Source organism: Alligator mississippiensis, chromosome 7, assembly GCF_030867095.1.
Source record: "Alligator mississippiensis isolate rAllMis1 chromosome 7, rAllMis1, whole genome shotgun sequence".
Taxonomy (NCBI): Eukaryota; Metazoa; Chordata; order Crocodylia; family Alligatoridae; genus Alligator; species Alligator mississippiensis.
Window position 1 is genome coordinate 8,724,101 of NC_081830.1, and position 20,537 is coordinate 8,744,637.

The 20,537-nt window shown below is 50.4% G+C and overlaps 2 protein-coding genes and 1 gene segment (V, D, J or C); 1 reads left to right on the plus strand and 2 right to left on the minus strand.

Annotated features, from left to right (window-relative positions):
- The first annotated feature begins 2,175 nt into the window (after positions 1-2,175).
- LOC102567021 (olfactory receptor 10G6) lies at positions 2,176-3,114 on the plus strand. The gene has a single exon (XM_006273223.1). The coding sequence runs from the start codon at positions 2,176-2,178 to the stop codon at positions 3,112-3,114; it is 939 nt and encodes a 312-aa protein (XP_006273285.1).
- A 9,670-nt stretch (positions 3,115-12,784) lies between these two features.
- Positions 12,785-13,705, minus strand: LOC102567243 (olfactory receptor 10D3). The gene has a single exon (XM_006273224.1). The coding sequence runs from the start codon at positions 13,703-13,705 to the stop codon at positions 12,785-12,787; it is 921 nt and encodes a 306-aa protein (XP_006273286.1).
- Positions 13,706-17,051: 3,346 nt separating this feature from the next.
- Positions 17,052-17,662, minus strand: LOC106739984 (T cell receptor alpha variable 4-like). The segment is given in 2 exon segments: positions 17,052-17,377; positions 17,617-17,662. Coding segments are annotated over 2 exon segments (372 nt in total).
- Positions 17,663-20,537: the final 2,875 nt, after the last annotated feature.

Consider the following 20,537-nt stretch of genomic DNA (forward strand, 5'->3'; position numbering starts at 1 on the left):
GTAGTTTGTAATGGAGTGACCCTTGAATCCAGAGTAAAGGTTGCCACTGAAGAACAGGAGGGACTTTAGATGGGACGTATCCATTGGATGATATTACAGTTGATCATGAATCCTCAAATAAAAAGTACCAGGGGTACAAATCTATATGTTGCTCTTTTTGAAAAAATGTTGAAGCCCCCAAGCCCTCTATTGGACTATTCAATGCCTAAAAGTGCTGAGATTAGCTATAAAGCCTGAAGAAAAGCTGCTGGTCACTGATGGTGGAAAAGAACAACAAGCAGCCATAATTTTCAGAAGCACAGCAGTAGTTACTGGTGTGGCAAGAAGTGATAGCAAGTGTGGAGTGATGGCAACCATGACCACTAGCACTGCTTTTTATGCTGGTTTTGATGAGGAACAGTGATCCCCATCATTGATCCCTCATTCCCCACTCCTGATAGCAGCAAGGAGTGATAGCACTGAACCCAGCGGTGAGGAGTAATAGAAGACTTAGGTGCAGTTCTCCCCCCGCAGCACTCACCAATTTGGCTGACATAGGTAATAAAGCCCCCAACAGCAGCCCTAGGTGAGTTTCCCTTCCTAGCACCTGGGATAGGGAGTAGAGATCCCTTGGGTTTCTTGTGACAGGCCAAAAGGGTCCTTTGCTGGAGAACTAGCACTGTTCTTTAAGGGGTGAACTATAGCATTGCATGAGGACAGGGATGCGGTCGGACCTTACCTAGCCACCAAGCTACCCATGTGTGGAACTGAGCAAGGGTTCTGATAGTGGTGGTTGTGCCACACGGTTAACAATTTGAGCTAGTCCTGAACAGACCGGGTGCTCTTTAATGTGTATGTGTTCCCTTTAATGCATGCTATTACTGTTTGATATTGCTTGTGACTGGGGAAGTTTCGTTCACTTTGAAACACTGAGGTACAATTTATTTTCCCATGTTTCTGAGTGGGACGCTGAGCTAAACTGCAAATTTGTGGTAAAACCCCTAAATTTGAACCCAGCCCTTGTTACTGCTGTCCAGTGTCACACAGAAGAGTGACACATGCAGGAGAAATGATATCCTTAAAAGCCTAAATCCCTTTTCTTTACTCTCTGCTTAGCTCTCAACCTTGGAATATGGGCCACACCATTTTAGATCTGTTTGTGTAAGTGCACTATCATTAACCGCATTGCAATCATGCCTGAACATGACAATGAAAACCTGCTTCTACAAACATGCCAGGAGACGTTTTATGGCTGTGAATGGTGACCCCTCTGCCATCAGAATGAGACATTGAGGTCATCGCACTGTATGGAGCCCAAAGGATGTCTACCATCAGAACTGTGACCTTTGCCAGCATACTGTGTGACACGAGAGAGGGAATAGCGTTCCCACGCTGCCCCGCTCTCTGCAGATCAGCATCTCCAGAACTCTGCTGAGGTATTGGGTTCATCACTGACTCCAAGCAGATGGTGCCTGATAGCTAGTCATTCACTCTTCCCCCTGGCAGCCCAACACCTCACATCAGTAGAGTCAAGTTGATGCTGACCCTAATGCTTGTGCCTAGGAGAGAAGCCAGGGTGAGAACAAAAGGGAGCAATGTTTTCTAATAGAACCGCTACTTGAGACTAATCATACGCAAGGCTTTGGGTGTAATGCTCACTGGTGCCAGTAAAGGCAACTTGAAAGCACAATCTATTCATGCAAGAACCACCATCTCTCCTGACAGTTGAAATTAATGCCGTCTTTCCTTTGCTTTGCCCAAAACAGCCTTGCCTATTTATAATGAATCCCACTGGAGTTTTCCACTGGGAGGCATCACTTGCGGTTTAAAAACAGCATGGATATAAACAGTCTAACAGTAGGGCAGCTGTAAGTGACCCTGGGGAAGAAGAGAGAGCATAGCCAGAAAGAGAGGAAAACAGGTTATAAGCAGTTGTAAACAGAAAGGATGCATCAGAGCTGAAGGATAAATGAAACAGATGACATATTTCATAGACGGAGAGACTTCTGGACTGGAACAGCACAGGGTCCCACGGTTGGACCCCGGAACGTGGGGCCCAGGACTGCTAAACTCCATTGTTACTTCTGCACAGAAGCATTTTTTACTGCAAAGAGACAGGGAGATCTTGCCCATCATTCCAATGCTTGCTAAAAATTAGCACTCCCTCTATCACCTTCAGTAATGTGCACAGCGGGAATGGAGTGTGGAAACCTATCGAAAGTGACCCATTTTGTCTTGGTGGGTCTCCCATATGCATCAGTGCTGCAGCTGCCCTTGTTCTTCTTCTTCCTCCTCCTCTACCTGCTGACACTGGGTGGAAACTTGCTCATCCTCCTGGCAGTGGTCTATGAGTCACGGCTGCACAAACCTATGTACTGGTTCCTCTGCCACTTGTCCTTCCTGGACATAATGGTCTCCTCTGTGGTGGTGCCCAAGGTGATCTCTGGCTTCATGGAGGGTGGCAAGGCTATCTCCTTTGGTGGTTGTGTGGCACAGCTCTTCTTCTTCCATTTTCTGGGCTGTACAGAGTGCTTCCTCTACACAGTCATGGCCTACGACCGCTTCCTGGCTATCTGCAAGCCACTGCACTATGGCACCATTATGGGCCGCCGCACTTGCCTAGGTCTTGCCGCAGGGACCTGGCTGGGTGGTTCTCTGCACTCACTGATAGAGACTGCACTCACCTTCCACCTGCCTTATGCCCGGAGAAGCCAGATACATTACATCTTCTGTGACATCCCGGATGTGCTGCAGCTAGCCTGTGGGAACACTGCACTTAACAAGATGGTGACTTTCCTTGATGTTGGCATTGTGGCCATGACCTGCTTCCTGCTGATCCTGACATCCTATGTGTACATCATCTCAGCCATCCTGAAGATCCGCTCTGCTGAGGGCCGGCACCGAGCCTTCTCCACCTGTGCAGCTCACATCACTGTGGTTGTGACTTACTACGTCCCTCTGGTCTTCATCTACCTGAGGCCAGGGTCCCGGCATCCACTAGATGGTGTGGTGGCTGTCTTCTATACCACAGTCACCCCACTCCTTAACCCCATTATCTACACACTGAGGAACAAGGAGATGAAAGCTGCCGTGATGAAACTGGGGAACAGAAGACCTCAGGGCCCTGATCTGTGATCATCCTGCCCTCAGTAGGAGCTGCCTGAGAGTGGGACACAAGAGTGGTCTTTCATTTGGGAAACAGGATCCTTTGGTTCTACCTTAGGTCTGGGTGGGGAGTGGTCAGAGCACAGTGGAAGGTCATTGTGTTCCCTTTTCAGCTCTTCCACAGGCTCTGGCTTGGTTTTCGGCAAGTAACTTTACATGAATTTCCCCAACAGTAACTTGAGAGTTATTTCCCTACCTCACCTGACTGGGGCTTCTTGATGCTGAATTCACTATGGATTATACAGTTTGTTGTTTCCTCCAGGGACCTGCTAGGTCCTACTACAGTGCAGATCAAATGAGCATGCAGCAGCCCTTCAGTGAGCATGAACTTAGTATAGCCTGTATTCGTACTGTCAAGCAGGTGATTGTACTGGCTCAGAGCAGGGATAGTTCAGGGTTACATACAAATCCAAAGTACTTATCTATTCAAATCATTTTATACATTAGAAGCATTTACATCAAGTCTGCATTATTGTCCACAAATGATCAATCACACTTGCTGCCCTGTACCTTACATTTCACTGATTTATTAACTTATTTAACTATAGCATTCCTATGAACCACTTGCATCTGTGGTATCAGGTGTCAATATCCCATCCTGCATGCTTTCCTTATCTACTGTCCCATTTTGTTCTGATTCTCTCCATCTCAGGATGTGCTTGAATAAATTCCAGATGTTTTGATGCATTCTGGCATCTTCCCCAAAGCTTTAGACCAGCAGGCTTTTAACACTTGCTGCTCTTGGTCTGCCTTATTGTGTAGACCAGGGGTGTCAAACTCATCTCAATCCTATGGGCTGGCTGAATGTCACAGGGCCAGACTGGGGTCATGATCCCTCACCCCCCACCACATGCTGGATCCACTAGGGCTGTGTGAGTCTTCGGATTGCGCTTGGATCTGGTGCCACTTTGGGGACTTCGGCGTCCAAAGCAGCATGCCCGGACCAAAGTGCAGGCTCAGGCAAGCTATCTGAAGTGGGTTGGAGTGTCCAAAGCACTTCGGATGCTTTGAACGCTTTGGATAGTTTGCCTTACAGTTAGAAGAGGGAGGGGAAGTGGGGGAGGGAGGGAGGGGGAGCGGTGGGGAAGACTAACATCTGTGGATGGCCAGTGAGAAGGATTTCTCCCTGGCTGCCTTTCCAATGGCAGCGTCTGTGGGGTGGGACTAGAAACAGCATAACATACCTCCAAACAGAGGCTTTTGTGTCTTTTCCCACCTTGTTCCCCCTCAGCAACTCTGTGAAAGAGGAACGCTCAGACTGAGACATTGTGGCTTCCTGGTTCAGTACTAGTTAAACTTGTCCACTGCTTTTTCTTGTTACAAAGGAGTGGGTAGGATTTAGCTTAGCTTAGTTTAGCTATCCTATTCAATTATTATTAGTATTACTATTCAATTTATTTCTTTGAATTTATATTTGCTCTTTTTTTTTTGTAAACTTTGAAAAAAGAAAGGTGTGTTTTTCCAGCCAGTGTGATCTATCACTGTGCAGGGAGGAAGAGATTGGTTGTGCACAGATACACAGACAATATAGAGAAAAATCAGATATTCATAGCAGAAGACAGACAGACAGCACACAATTTTTACATAACCCTTAACACTGAAGCAAACAATCAAAGAAGAGGCCAGTGCGTGCATGCAACAGAGGGAATAAAACGCACAATACAAAAGGATTCACACACACACACACACAGACGTTTTGCAGCACAGGAAAGATCAATATGAAGCATACTGGAAAGGCAGGTGCCAGGTCTTCTGTCAGGAGAGGGGGTATGGGGAGAGCTAGAGGTGCAAGCCACCCCCTCCCGTCCCAAACACGGACGCATTCTCTTCCCAAGCAGCCATGACATCAGTGCTGCCAGTGGAAACCAGGGGGTGGGAGCAGTGTCTGCACCTGACATCCCTGCACCTGCACCACCTCCGCTCAGTCCAGAAGTGGGCACCAGCAGTGGAATCACTGCCTCCTCCACCCCAATTTCAGCTCTCACGTGAGCCTCCCACTGCCAAAGAAGGAGCTGGAGCTGGAACCAGGGGTGCTGAGTGCGCTGGCACAGGCAATTCTGGGGACTGAGGGGGAATCGGAGTTTGTGCTCCACACCCCTCAAGTTTCCCTTAAACCCAGGTCTCCTCTGGAAAGCAGCATCTCGGAGGAAGCTGAGGTTGTGGAGGCAAGTGGCTCAGCTGAGGCAGCTCCTCCTGCTGTTGAGCCTCAGCTTGCTGAGAGAGGGGAAAAGGCAGGATCCTCACCCTCAACCCAGAAGCAGAGGAGTAGTGTAGTGTGGGATGATTTTGAGGTGGCAGATGATCCCAGGTTTCCATCTGCCAGCACTGCCAAAGGCACCTGAGCCATGGCAAAGATGTGAGACACTTCTCCACCATGGCCATGCTGCTGCATCTGGGGAGGCATCACCCCCTTGCCCTTCTTCCTGTTCAGCCTGGCACCAGTGCAAGTGTGCTAAAAGGGAGGTCCCCCACTCGCTCCAAAGCCCCTTTCCCCCCAAAGCAGAGGCAGGCCACCCTGGACCAGTGGGGGAAAGGTGGACAGAAAGTGGAGTGCGTTCCCAAGGCAAGCGAGATCACCCAGAGCATTGGGAAGATGCTTGCTGTGGATAGCCAGCTCTTCTCCCTAGTTGAGCAGCTGGGGTTTAGGCGGTCCATAGCACTTCTGGCCCCATTTTACAAAGTGCCCGCATACACCACCTTTAGCTGGGCAGTGGTGCCCTCCCTGTATGAGGCATGCAAGGACTACTTGAGGGAGGAGCTGCACAAGGCAGGGCTGCAGATAGCCTTGCACTTCACCTCTGACATCTGGAGCAGCTGGGGTGGCGATCATGCCTACCCCTTCCTCAAAACCTCAAAATGCTTGATCACTGGATGCAGATGCTGGTGAACAAAATTAGGGAGGCTGAAGTGCAGAGACGAGGGGATGTAGAAGAGGGGGATCCACTTTCCTGTGCCAGCACTCCCAGCACCCGCATTGGTGCCAGCACCAGCACCAGCCAGTCTCCTCCACACCAGCCAATGCCTATGTGGGTCATGGGCATGGCTTCAATGCTGGGGTCCAACCATACCAGACCCCAGCCTTGGGCAGATAGCAAGCCACCAAAGCCTCAGTGCTATCTCACTGAGGATGTGGAGCCACTGGACTGCGACCCCTTGGCCTACTGGGCAAGCCACAGCCAGATGCGGCAGGATCTGGCCAAGGTTGCCTGGCAACACCTGTCCTGTCCACTGACCAGTGTTCCAGGCAAGAGGATGTTCAGCATTGCTGGGGATGTTGTGACACCCACCACACCTCCTTGGATCTTGCTTTGGTAGAACAGCTGGTGTTTCTAAAGGTGAACCTCCCGCTGCTGGAGTTCCCCAAGCTCCACCTGCAGACGGACTGAGTGCCACCCTCCTCACCCCGTCTGCACCAATTTCCTTTTTTGAGTGTTTTAAAAGCCAAGTAATGCCCCGCTTTCAGCTGGAGGGGGCACTAACTGCATCACCAGCCAGAAGGGGAAGAACATGTCCCTGCTGAGCTCGTTCCCCTGCCAGGACGAACTTGGAGGTGTGGGAACACCGGCTCCGGGATACTGCTCTGCTCCCCGGCATCACCTCGGGGAGTGTGGAGGCACATGGCATCAGGGCTGGGGAGCAGAGCAGTGTCCCGAAGCTGATGGAGCCTCACTGGGGCAGGTAGCGGCTCCTCCCCAAGGAGAGGCAAGGCAGGGATGGAGGCTGGCACGGGCTCTGCCGGCTCCAGGGAAGTGTGCTTCACTCCCTGGCCCTGATGTGGGGGAGTGGAGCCCTTCCCCAGAGCCAGCAGAGCCAGCCCCTAGTCCCCAGCTCCAGCCCCTGGTTCCCAGCCCCTGGCCCGAGCCCCTGGTCCGCGACTCCAGCCGCTGGCCCCTAGCCCCAGCCTCCAGCCCCCATCTCCAGCCCCTGGCCCTTGACTCCCATCTCCAGCCCCTGGCCCCTGGCTTCCATCTCCAGCCCCTGGCTCCCAGCTCCAGCCTCTGGCCCCTGGCCCCCGGCTCCAGGCTCCAGCCCCAGGCCTCCAGCTCCTGGCTCCTGGCCCCCAGCCCCTGGCCTCCGGCTCCAACCCCTGGACCCTGGCCCCTGGCCTCTGGTCCTGGCTCCCGGCTTCCAGCTCCGGCTTCCAGCCCCTGGCCCCAGCCTCTAACCCCCAGCATCCGGCCTCCAGCTCCTGGCCCCAGCCCCCGGCCACCAGCCCCCGGCCCCCAGTCCAGCGTGTATATCTAACATGCTGGACCAAGGTGGTGCACTCACGGACTGAGCCGGTGCACTCACGGACCGAGACGGCGCACTCATGGACCACTGCTCCTTAGAAGGAACATTGAGAGAGAGGTATTTCTTCACATAAACAAGACAGGAAAAGAACAACAGAGGCAGACAGGCAGGGTGAGGAATACACTCATGGGATACTCCACTGTCTTACACACTCTGTGTTAGAAGAGAGTGTCACAGTCACTGGGATGCAGACAGCTCACTCTCCTATTGATCCACACTGAAACAGCAAATCAGACCCTGGATCCTGACTACCCCATGTCCCTCTATGACCTTAGCTCAGCTGTCTGGACCAAAGCAGCAGGCTGCTCCCACCTTTCAAGAGGAGGATCTATACACACAGCACTGATGCAGCACCGCTGGTGTCAGACCAAGGCTCCAGGGACCTGCTAGGTCCTACTACAGTGCAGGTCAAATGAGGATTTAGCAGCTATTCAGTGAATGTTAACTAAGTGTAGCCTGTATTCATACTGTCAATAAGGTGATCATATTGGCTGACAGTATGGATAGTTCAGGGTTACACACAAAACCAAAGTGAATTTCTATTTTAATCATTTAATACATTAGAAGCATTTACATTAAATCTGCATTATTGTCCACACATGATCAATCATGCTTGGTGCCCTGCACCTTACAACTTGCTAATTTATTAACTTATTTCATTCTAGCATTCCTATGCACCACTTGCATCTGTGGTGCTGGGTTTTGACAGGCTGCCCTACATGTTTTCCTTATCTACTGTCTGGTTTGGTCCGGCTCAGGATGTGCTTGAATAATTCCAAATGTTTTGATGCATTCTGGCATCTTCCACAAAGCTTTAGACCTGCAGGCTTTTCATGCTTGCTGTTCTTGGTCTGCCTTACAGTATGAACAGGGGTGTCAAACTCCCCTGGCTCCATGGGCTGAATGAATGCTACAGGGGCTGGATGAATGCCATTAGGGCCATGGTCCCACACTGCCCACCACATGTGACATTCATCCTGACCAGTCTTTGACTGTGCCACATGTTGCATGTGGCATCCTTCCTGGTGTGGTGGGGCTGGGGGTACCATATGTAATACAGGTTCTGGACTGACTGGAATAGGCACCATGTACAGCATGAGTCCCAGACTGACCACAGCAGGCACCATGTATGCTGTGTGACCTTGGCCTCATTCACGGGGCTGTGCTGGTATGCACTGTGTTAGTCAACTCTGGACCCAATGGCAGCACTGGAGGTCAGGTCCTGCAGCCACATGTCTGTATATCTAACACCCCTGACCTAGAGGGCCAAGGCACTCCAAGGAGCAGGACCCACAGAAATAGGTCTAGGGATGCTGCCTGGGATTAGTGTAAAGCAGCGATGTTCAACCTTTTGGCCCTGCAGGCTAGGTGAAGGGTGCAAGGCCAGTCCACAGAACAGATCCCATGGGCCATTTCCAGAGTCAGGGTGGTGCATGGCAGCAGTCCATGGGTGCAATCCAGTACAACTCCTGGCCCCATGTGCTGGATCCAGCTATAGATTAGCTCTGGAGGCTGTGGCAATGAATGCTGCCACCCTTCTACCACCAAATTTCTTGATGTGTTGCAAGCTCCACATGACAAATGATACAGCTCCACAGGCTGGATCTGGCCCACAGGCAGGAGGTTGAGCACCATTAGTGAAAGAGAAAAAAATCAATGGTTTGATGCAAAGGGGCAGGGACCTTTGCTTTGCTTTGTGCCTTGCACAGTTGGTTTCTGGTCCATGCCTAGGCATCACAGGCATTGCTACAAACATGGTAAGACAGTGAGAAAAAAAAAAAAAAGATTAACAACAACCTCTGCAGACCTTCAGACTCATAGAAAAAGTCAATGCAATGGAGAGAAAAATGCACATGGTGTTAGGATAATAGCTATTGCCAACCTGTGCTGGACCTATGGTCCATCCTGTCCTGTATCCCAACCCTTGGGATCATCCAACCCCTTCAGCTCATACAGTTAAGCTATCTGCTTACCACATGGGCCTCTTTCTTTGTTGGTAACCTACTGACTTTTTCATACTTGCTTGTTGTATTTTGCCTCAAATTAGACTCTAGGCTCTTTGGTGTATGCCCTGTTTCTTGGAATATGTGAAGCACATTGTGGAGAAGAGGCGCAAACCTGGACTAGGATTCCTAGGTGTTTCTGTATCCCCCAAATACTGTACAGTGATCAGTAGGACAGGATGGGTCTATAGTTAAGGCACAGGACTAAGACTCGGGAAGGCAGGTTTCTTCCAAACACTCACTATGGACATCAGGCAAGTCACTTGCTCTGTGTGCACCTTAATGTCCTGTCTCTAATATGGGGATGCAGCTGCTCCCTTTCTCTGTTTAAACTGTAAAGTATTTGGGGCCAGAACTGATTTTACACCCTCCTGGCAATGCTGACATGGCTATTTGGGTCATGAGACCTAATGGGGTAAACCACCGTTACTCTATTAAAGTCAATGGCTCAGGTCACACTACCTGGTGTACATAGTATTCTACAGTGTGGGAATCCCCAAAGGCAGCAAATCAGTGTCACTCTACTCAAGTCAGCTGCCTGAATTCACCGCTCATATGAATAAGTGGTGAACCATTGAGGTGTCATATCCAGCTTATATTGTCTGAATGATATCCATTCACTTTTGTGTGTCAGGACTACAGCCTTGCACCTAGGACCTAGGTACTCCAAAGAATAGTTCCACTGCAACTGTGGCCCTACATCAGTGTATTAGACTCCACTCTCTCCCTGGGACATGGTGGGCTGGCCAGACACAACTGGCCAGCCACTTACCATGTTAAAGGGCAGGGAAAGGTGTGGGTAGTGGCTATGTGGTTGAGGTTTGTTAGGGTGCTGTTGCAAACTGTTTGGATCTGGTTCCTGACCTTGGCTGCCTTGAGGCTTTGCTTGTTTATGGTGAAAAATGTTGAAAGACAAAGTGTCCAGTTCACTGAACCACAGTTGCCCTTCCATGTCCTGAATTAACATTTGATTAATTGAGGGTGACACCCTGATGTTACACCACTGTGAAATACAGAAAGCGGCATGAGGGAGGATAAGAGAGGATATGTTTTTTTCCCCACAATGCCCTTCTCAGTTCACTTCTTGTTCTGGTGCCAGACAGCTTTAAGACATCAGCCTTAATAAGCCCGTTGCAATACCTCTTATCATAATGATTTCTTGCTATTCCTCTGGGAGAAGAGTAATTTGGGGGCTGGGATTAATTGGCAAAGGCAACAGTCATAATTAGGTGTGTTATCCCAGTTTGTCTCTAGGCATTAATTAAAATGTCTATGTTTCTAATGAGTACCCAGGGGAGTTCCTCTCCCTGTTCTGTGTACTGGGACTGCAGGGAGCTCTTGGTTTTCATTACTTCACTTCCTTGCATCATGGGTCCAAACACCTGAGCCTGTATTGCATGCCATTGACGTTTTTGGCATTACTTTTGTACCAGACGGTGGAACTGAAATGAGGAGCACACTGAGCTGGTCACCCCATGGACACATAGTAGCAAGCCATCCTACCTGAAGCACATATAGATGAAAGAAACACAGGAGGCAACTACCGCACCCAACACCTGGGAATAATGAATTGCAAATTATTGACATACACAAGGTCAAAGAGGGAGCATGTGGCAAAGCCCGCAACTCAATCCATATTTGCAGAGTCCTTGTCTGGACAGTTTCAACATATATCAGGGAGTTGTAAAGAATTCCAGTGGGGCTCTTTAAATGTAGGCACCCTGAGCTTTTACAATTCTCAGCACCAATTAATGAATATTATAACCCCACTATTTTCCTTACCCTCTTATTGCTGTTTAGTGTCCCTGGATTGCTTGTTGCCTTGGGAAGCTATGGCGAATGCCAGGGAGCCAGGCAGGGAACAGGCACATGAAGCAGGAGGGAATCCCGCCCCCCAACACTACTGTCACTTTGCCAGCTAACTTGGGGGCAGTGCAAAGCAGATCTGCTCCTTCTCAACTCCAGTCAGGGGCTGCAGGGAGCAGCTGCGTGGGGAGCTTGTCTCAGCAAAGGAAATGGGTGTCTTTACACAGGTTCCTTCTTGCAGCCTCTGTTCCCTTGGCCCCCTTTCCTCTCCCCACTCCCCACTCCTGCCTCAGGTTTCTCCCACTGGCCAGAGGCACTCACTGGAAGGAAGAATCTGCAAGCTGTTGCTGCTGCTCCCACGGGTGAGCCCAGCACTCCCCACAGCTGCTTCCTGCAGCATGGGGAAGGAGCAGCTCTGGGGCTTTCCAGCTGCCTAGATCATCCATGAATAGTAACTCACAGGTCCGGAGGAGGCACATGCAGAGGAAGATGGCAGGGAGAAGTCCCTGGAGGGCGGAAGTTGTGTGCCACCACTTCTGCCATCTCTTGCTGAGCCTGGAGCCCTGTGCAGCCAAGCCCATGGCTGGAGCAGGGGTGGTTCTGGGGCTCCCTCTGTACCTGTTCAGGTGCACTAGCTGCAGCAACAGCAAAAGGGATACTGTATCTACATAGCTGAGCCACGACTGGATCTGCCCCTGCTGTGAGATGTATATTTCTCTTGCCTCTTTATGAGAAGGTTAAAAAAAATCTTGGCTTAGTTCCAATGTGTAATGAAAACCAAATTTATAGCCATTGACACTGTTTTGAAAAGGAACTCTTGCTTTTATAGCCAGACCTATTCTTGAGCTCCAGCCTTATGTCTGAAATGTAATATAATACTTCCCAAATCCTTCCGCATCCAAAAGTATTTTCACCCAAATCTTCATGGATGTCCTCCTGTTGACTTCCTGTCTAACCCCACAGTAGCACTCCATTGGCATTACCCGTAACCCCCAAACCCTGGTATAATTCAGTTGACCCAAAAACTTCCTTAAGCCTAAAGTAACCTCTTCTCCAAATATGTTTTTTCCTGAAGAGACGGACATAGAAATCATAGTGAGTTTAAAGCATGTGGCAATTTACCCGGCATCAGCTGTCTGTGGAAGGCTGGACTTCCTCGGTTTAACTCTCCCTTACTACAAGGTTAGAGCAGATTTAAGGATTTTTCTCACAGACAGGTTGATGTGAGTAAGTGCCTGACCTCTGTGCACTCACTGGAATTTTTCACTGACATAACTACAGACATAACCACAGACATAACTACATTGCTTTTATGTCCACCTCTATGTCTCCTGTTGATATCACTGGAGAGATTTTTATGCATCCCTATCAGCAAAGACATAAAAAAATAAAAATGTGAACAAGGCTAAGCAAGTTGGGTGCTTACTAGTCTTTTCTGCCTCCAAAATCTTCTCTTGTCTACCTATACATTCATTCTCAGGAGGCTATGGGAAAGGTACACACAGCTCATATATGCTCCAAATTTTTACAGGGCTATGCTAGCCACCTCTTATTTTCCTGAATGCTGCCTGGACTTCCTTATTCCTCAGGGTATAGATAGTGGGGTTCACCATTGGTGTCACTACATTACAAAAGATCTGAATGGGGGTAGCCAGCACATCACTCAGAGATGGCTGGGTGTAGAGGAGAGCACATGGCCCAAAAAAGAAGCACACCACTGTCAGGTGGGAGGCGCAGGTTGACGCTGCTTTCCGCCGGCTCTCAGCATTCTTCATCCGCACCACAGAGGAAGCGATCCTGATGTATGACAGGAGGATGAGGACAAAGCAGGTCATTGGCACCACACCAATGTTGGTGAAGCTCACTGTCTCAATGATGTATGTGTCAGCACAGGCAAGCTTGACCACAGGGAAGATGTCGCATAAGAAATAGTCTACCACATTGGAGCGGCAGTAGGGCAGTGTGAAGGTCAAGCTGGTGAGGATGGTAGCATGGAAAGAACTGGTGAACCAAGTACCAGCAGCCAGGACAGCACACACCCTCCAGTTCATGATGAGAAGGTAGCGCAGCGGGTGGCAGATGGCCACGTACCGGTCATATGCCATGACGGTGTAGAGCAGGCATTCTGTGCTGCCCAGGAAGTGGTAGAAGAAGACTTGGGACATGCATCCCCCCAGGGAAATGGTTCTGCTCTTGGCCCAGAGGTTGGCCAGCAGCTTGGGGGTACTGATAGAGGAGAACCCTAGGTCCACAATGGACAGATTGAGGAGGAAAAAGTACATAGGGGTGTGCAGGCATGAGTCAGAAAGGATAGCTGCGAGGATTAGCAGGTTCCCCAGCAGGGTGCAGAGGTAGAAGCTGAGGAAGACAATGAAGAGGATGGTCTCCTGGCCTCTGGTATTGGGGATCCCTAGAAGGATAAATTCAGATACCATCATGGTGTCATTCTTACTTTCCATGGGAAGTGGAGTCCTTCCTGGAGGCACAGAGATCATGCAACAAGGTTCACAGGTTTAAGAAGTCATCAGAGTTTCTAGCTTTTATCCCTTTGCTTCTCACATAGCTCATTTTGAGTGAGTGAAACTTTTTAATAAGTATACATTTGGTGAAGCAGAGTAAAATAGGGATACATTTACATCTGCCTTTTTCTGTTTTGTTCTCTTTGGTTCTGTTATTCAGGTTTTTACATCACCATTTCATTTCTGGGATCAGGGAACACAACTGAAATCAACAGGAAGAAACCAAAAAAACAGAAGTTGGAAGAGGAACTTCGTTATCATCTACTTCACCAGGAATGTGCAAGATGGAAAGAAGAAAATCTATAAAATGCACTTCATGCCCTTATCCACAGAAGAGAGTTGTGGATGGTGCGTGCAAAGAGAATAGTCAAGAGAAGGGGTGACCCCAGAACTATGCTTGAATGACAGCAAGGTGCCTTAGCTTCTCTGTTACTGTGACACCTAGGCAGACAGACAGACAGAAAAACAGGTAGGGAGGCAGATCCATAGAACAATACATCAAAACTGCATAGGAAAGAAGGAATGAAGAACACAGGAAAAGAGCAACAGAGGCAGACAGGCAGGGTGAGGAATACACCCATGGGATACTCCAGTGTCTTACACTCTCTGTGTTGGTAGAGAGTGACACAGTTTCTGGGCTGCAAACAGCTCACTCTCCTATTGCTCCACACTGAGACAGCAAATCAGACCCTGGATTCCAACCAGCCCCTTCTCCCTCTATGACACTGACCTTAGCTCAGCTGTCTGGACCAAGGCAGCAGGCTACTCCCACCTCTCAAGAGGAGGATCTATACACAGCACTAATGCAGAGCCCCTGTAGTGATGCTGGGCATTTTAACCATCTGCAGGAGCCTTTATGAAGCTTTTGCAGAAGGTCTCTGAAAGATTCTTCCTTGGGCAATGTCTCCCTCCTGTGACGAAACCTGAACAGAGGGAGCAATTAGAAGCACTGGGCTTCTCATATTTTCCACTGACAAAACTGGGATAATGGGCCCCTGGAGTCAGAGCACTGTGCAAGAACCCCATAGGGGAGAGCTATAGGATGAGCCTCATCCAAGGGCAGGGTCCCCATAGCACCAAGGCTCAGCTTGTGGCCTACATCCCCAAGCCTGAGGCTGCTCAACAACAGACTTTGCAAAGGGAGATCAAGCTTTCATTCACGCATTGCTTGCCATCTTGTGACACTTTGCTGGTAATGCAGGGCCAGCAAATAGGAGCAAGAGTTTTCAAAGAAACTGGAGTAGTCAGTCATAGGATGGTGGCCTTGGTTGGGGTAGAGTGGGTGTTAAGTCTTGTCAGGTCTTCTGAAAAATCCCAGCCTGAAAGCCTTAGGAAGATTCTGCAGATCTCAAAACCTTCTAGCCCTCCTGTCTGCAGTGAACTGGGTGAAGGTACAGGCATGGAAATGCATGGCTGCCTGAAACAGCACCTGCTGTACAGACAGAAACATGTGGGCCACCTGTTGGTGTAAATCTGCACTGGAGCTGTTGGGGGATAGGGGGGGCAGGAATTCCAGGCTCGTGTAACAACCTCTCCATGCACTGGTAAAGGGGGAGGCAAATTAGTTCACTGGAAGCAGATGGCAGGAAAAAGCCAGGTAGAGGGATTTGTGCAGCTGATCCCACAGCCCCCATCACCGAGTCCCTCAGGGCACAGTAATAGAGTGTCACTCAGTCTCACTCTGTGTCTAGTGAAGTAGGCAGAGCGGGAGGACTTGTCCACAGTCACTATGAATTTTCCTGCAGGCAAGGAGCCTTCCTACCCCCTCCCCAGAAAGCTCAGAACCCCATGGCCCTTGCAGGGATGCTGGTACCAGAGCAATGTTTAGTGAGCAGTGATGAGACTGCATGGGATCAGGAATCTTTCTTCTTCCAAAGACATGATCCAGGATGGCTGGAAAACCTGGGAGAAGGCCTATCCTGAAGCTCCTATGAGAGGAGAGGCAGAGAATGAGGAAGGAAGGACACACCCCTCCTGGGGGGATCTGCATATTTTTGTCCACCATGGAAATGTGGCAGCGTGGCTGGAAGATCCTACCTGCCACAGGCAAATAGCAAAAGGGAGAGAGTCCACACGGTACAGCCAAGAACTTCACTTCTTTGCCAGTGTCAAACCGATCTTATGTCTCCTCTGTTCCTTTGTTCTGCCTTTCTCTAATGAGCAGTGTTTCTGTGCCTCTGTCTCCACTCTCAGTCTGTCTCTTTGTCCCCATCTCTTCTCTTTGACACCTGGCAATCAGGTTCTCTTAGTCCAGTGATCAAACTTCCTGTTTATCCACAAAAGGTCTCCCTATAACCATTCCCTTGTTCATTCCCTCAGGAACTGGGAAAATGCAGCTAACAGCCTTCTCCTCTAGCTTTGTCCACCCTGACCATTCTTTCCTTTGATCATAGCATTTCATCAGAAACAGTATCCCTCCAACCAACTGCAAGAAGACTCAAAGGCAGCAAGGAGAGTTAGGCCAGGGTTAGGGTCTAACTCTCTGATCTGTTCACAGCCAGGGGGAGTTGGGCACCTCTCATGTGTTACGTTTTGGCCACAGCTGGAGGAAGGAAACAGGGGCATGGGCTGCACTTTGAGATAGTGGGAAAAAAACATGCCAGGCTGGTGAACTTGCTCACAGGGTCAGGGTCAGATTCTTCTCCCCAGACTGGGCATTGGGAAGATGTCTTTCCCCAGAGAGATTGGTTGGGACCTCAAGAGCACCTCAATCACTACTGCATCCTGAGACACAGTTCTGCTGAGATCCTCTGGGCATCTCACTCCTGACCAGTTCTCTGCCATCATGGGCTCCTCACGCACTGGTATTGCCCTGTCCCAAGTGCACACGCACATGTGCAGGTGGCGTGCACACACATAAGAAAGGGTCTAGCTAGATCCAATAGGTGGCTTTCACAGACTGGCTTTGATTTTGCTTGCACAGGTACCCACAGTGGTGAGAACAAAGTGATTCATCTCACCGTCTACCTGGGACTAAAGACACAGACTCAGCTGGCATCGGTGTTCCTCCACCATTGCTGCCCTTGCCCTGCCTGCCCATAGGACCATTACACACCTTTGTCTGCTGGGCAGACACACGCCTGGGGCTGGCCACACTGGGGGGAAAGCAGGACGGCTAATCTGTATCATCTGGCACGCTGTAACGTGCAGCTTGACTCACAGCCCCTCTCCAACCCTGCTCTCACCGCTTTCCTCGCTGACTCCGGCCTGATTCCTCTTGCCCCTGCCCCCCACCACACACACACACACTCACACACACACACACGCTCCGCCCGCTGCGGCGGTTTTAGTCCGGGGCAGGCTCAGGCTGCCGCACCGTGCCGCTCACAGCGCAGTAATACACGGCCGCGTCCCCCCGCCCGGCAGCGCGGAGCTCCAGGGCGCTGGATTTTGTGTCCGCCGAGATGTGCAGAGCCCCCTCCGGGGCGGACACAGGGACGGTGCCCGTGTACCCGGACACGAGGAACTGGGGCCCTCGGGTCGGGAACTGCCGGTACCACTGCACTCTGTCCCCGCCGGACACTGAGCCGTGGCTGCAGGTGAGGTTGAGCGGAGCTCCCTCCGGCGCCGCTGCCGAGCCCGGCTGCAGGATCTCCGCTCCGCCCGCGGCACCTGCCGGAGGCAACAAGGGAAGACGGGCTGAGGCTGCCCCGACTGGCCAGTGCCTTCCCTAGGGACCCCATCCGCCTGCCACAGGGCATCGCGTGTAAGGAGCGCAGGAAGGGCAGGAGAACTACACTGCCCCATGCAGACACAGACACCGACACCGACACCGACACAGACACAGAGGGAAGGCGGGGAGCTGGAGGACGGGACGCCCGGCAGCGCGGGGCACAGCGGGATCCACTCACTAAGAGCCACCATCAGCACCAGGGCGCAGCCCGGCCCCGCGCCCATCCCCGCGGTCTCTGCGGCGATCCGCCCCTTTCCCCGCGGCTGTGAAGGCCGCAGTGGCGGAGATGCTCTCGGTCGGCCTGTGGCTCCGAGGAGGGCAGCACAGAGCCCGCTCCCCCGTACGGACCTGCTCGTGGGCGAAGTCTCCCGGCCCTGGGCGGAGTCTGCGGGAGAAGCCCCTCGAGGCAACACACAGCTCGCTCGCTCTCACTCTCTCTCTCTCTTTGCAATATATATATATAATATATATAAATGCAATATATATACAGTCAAACCGCCAGTTACACGACTTCGAGTTGCACTGATTCACGTATATAACGAGACACCCAGTCTCTAGTTCACAGAGGTCTCTAGACCTCACAAGGGTTGTCTTTTTCACCCAGTCTCTAGTTTTTTGCTCACTTCGTTTAATAGTACCTTACCATGTTTCAACTTAAGGGATCACGTTTACACTGTTTGCGGTAGAGCGGTTGTTAGTTTGGAGTCCGCTTACTGAGCGTTAGCATCACTTGTCCTCCAAGATCGTCCATCATTTTTGGTTATGTTAACCCCTGAATATTTGGGAAAGTGGTGTCAAAGAAAGCCTTTGATGTTGTGCCCAAAAGAGCACATAAGTTTCATAGGCATTAGGGCTGGAAGGGACCTCGGAAGATCATCGAGTCCAGCCCCCCGCCCAAAGGGCAGGACGTAAGCTGGGGTCATAGGATCCCAGCAAGATAAGCATCCAGTTTCATCTTGAAGGTGTTCAATGTAGGCGCTTGAACAACCTCCGGTGGCAGGCTGTTCCAGACCTTGGGGGCTCGGACAGTAAAGAAATTCTTTCTTATGTCCAGCCTGAAACGATCTTGTAGTAGATTGTGACCATTCGACCTCGTCATCCCTTGGGGAGCTCTGGTGAACAAACGTTCCCCTAGATACTGGTGGTCACCCCTGATAAACTATCACCCTGGCCCAGAAAATAGAAATCCTTGATAAATTAAGAGGAGGCAATAGTGCCGCATCAATTCCTGGCCAGTACAGTTTAAGTGAATCGACTGTGCATACTATTAAAAGAAGTGAGCAAAAAACTAGAGACTGGGTGAAAACGACACCCCCTGTGAGGTCTAGAGACCTCTGTGAGCTAGAGACTGGGTGACAACCACAACCCGTGAGGAAATGACCAATACAAAAGGAACAGTTGTCAATGGCATGACAATTAGGGCTAAAGCTTTGTCTCTGTATTAAGACATAGCTGGGAGTAAAGGTTTTAATAAGGCTATTAATTCCATTATTTTGTGTTTAAATATCCTTTTATTATGAAATCATGTTATCAAATCTTGGTCCCAGGTCCCTATCCCCCTGTTTTCCATTGAGTTAATGACTCAAGTTACATGATTTCAACTTACACGGTGTTTTTCAGGAACGTATCCCATGCATAACTTGGGGTCCGACTGTATCTAACTCCACCTCCAACACTCTGCCAAGTGGCCCATGTGGTTCACTTGGGGGCTTAAAGCAGAGTACAATCCCACTACATAGTTTGCATGTGCACCCACACATCCATCTCCATACCCGTACGCCCACCCACTGCCCTCCTCAGAGGGTCTGCTTCTGAAAAGTTCTATGCCAGGCCCTCTCCACCAGTGAGGCTTGCCATTTCTTTCCCATTGTCCTCTTCTGTCTTGCTGTAGTACCAGTCCATTTCACTTAGTCCCATTTTAATACATTCCTCACTGTGGGGTCTGTCTGTTTATGAGCAGGTTCCTGGCTTTCCACAGGATATGAACTGGTCGAAGCGAGCCGTCAGGGTCCCTTGCTGTCTGGTCAGGTGCCTGTAGAGAACTGCCCAGGTCCACCGGGTAGTGGCTCCCAGCAGCCACTTGCTGGAACTGCAGGGGAGTCCTGGCAGCAGCCCCCAGTTCTCTTGCGTGAGCGCAGGTAACTCAGGAGGGAGGAGAGGTGGAGAGGACGGAGGGAGTGTCCAGCTTTGAAGGGAGATCAGAAATGCTAATGCTCCAATGGTTAGATCAGCGGTTCCCAAACTGTGGCTCTCGACCCCAAGTGGGGTCACAACATCAGCAGATGGGGGGAGTTGTGGGTTGGGAGTGAGGAGCCATGCTGAGGAAATGGGTCCACAAATGGGGTCAGCCTGAGGAAAAGTTTGAGAGCACTGGGTTAGACAATTGCTTAGAACAGAGACCAACAAAAATGGTTTGGGGGCTGGAATACATGACTTCTGAGGAGAGGCTGAGGGAACTGGTCTTATTTAGTCTGCAGAAGAGAAGTGGGGGGGCGGCGGGTTGACAGAAGTCCTCTTAATGGATGCCAAGCAGGAGGACTCATGGAGCCACAAAAGGAATCCCTCCCAACACACTGAATCCCATACTAATATGCACAGTTACCACGTGAAACTTCTTTTGATAGTCTTGTCAAAAGACTATATACTGATATGTCTGCAGTTATCCTGTGTAACTTCCTCTAATTGTCCATTCACCCATTAGCCTCTCTGCTGAGACTTCCATTGAGGGGACTACTGGGGTTTTGGAGACCTTCCTAAGGAATTGGCTTGTGCTGAGTACTCACTCCATCGTAAGAGATGCCAAAGAACCATCAGCAAAGGTCACTCTTCACTGCCTACAAGACGGGTCCAAACTAGATCTGGTGAACCTGAAATTCCACAGGAGGTATCTGTGAATGTGGCTCTTAACTCACCTCCTAGGTGACAGCAGGTTACATGGGAGTTGTAATTCCAAACCCCAATCTATGACAAAAGGGGTGTCTGCATCCCATTCCTTAAGACATGTTTTGCCCTTTTCCCACATTGGCATTTTTACAAGGACTGGAACTATTATTATCTTTAGGCATAGATGACTAGTAGGAGGTGCAGGGGGGTGCACAT

Coding starts and splice junctions, on each gene's coding strand:
- LOC102567021 (XM_006273223.1), top strand. CDS start 2,176: ATGGAGTGTGGAAACCTATCGAAAGTGACCCATTTTGTCTTGGTGGGT.
- LOC102567243 (XM_006273224.1), bottom strand. CDS start 13,705: ATGGAAAGTAAGAATGACACCATGATGGTATCTGAATTTATCCTTCTA.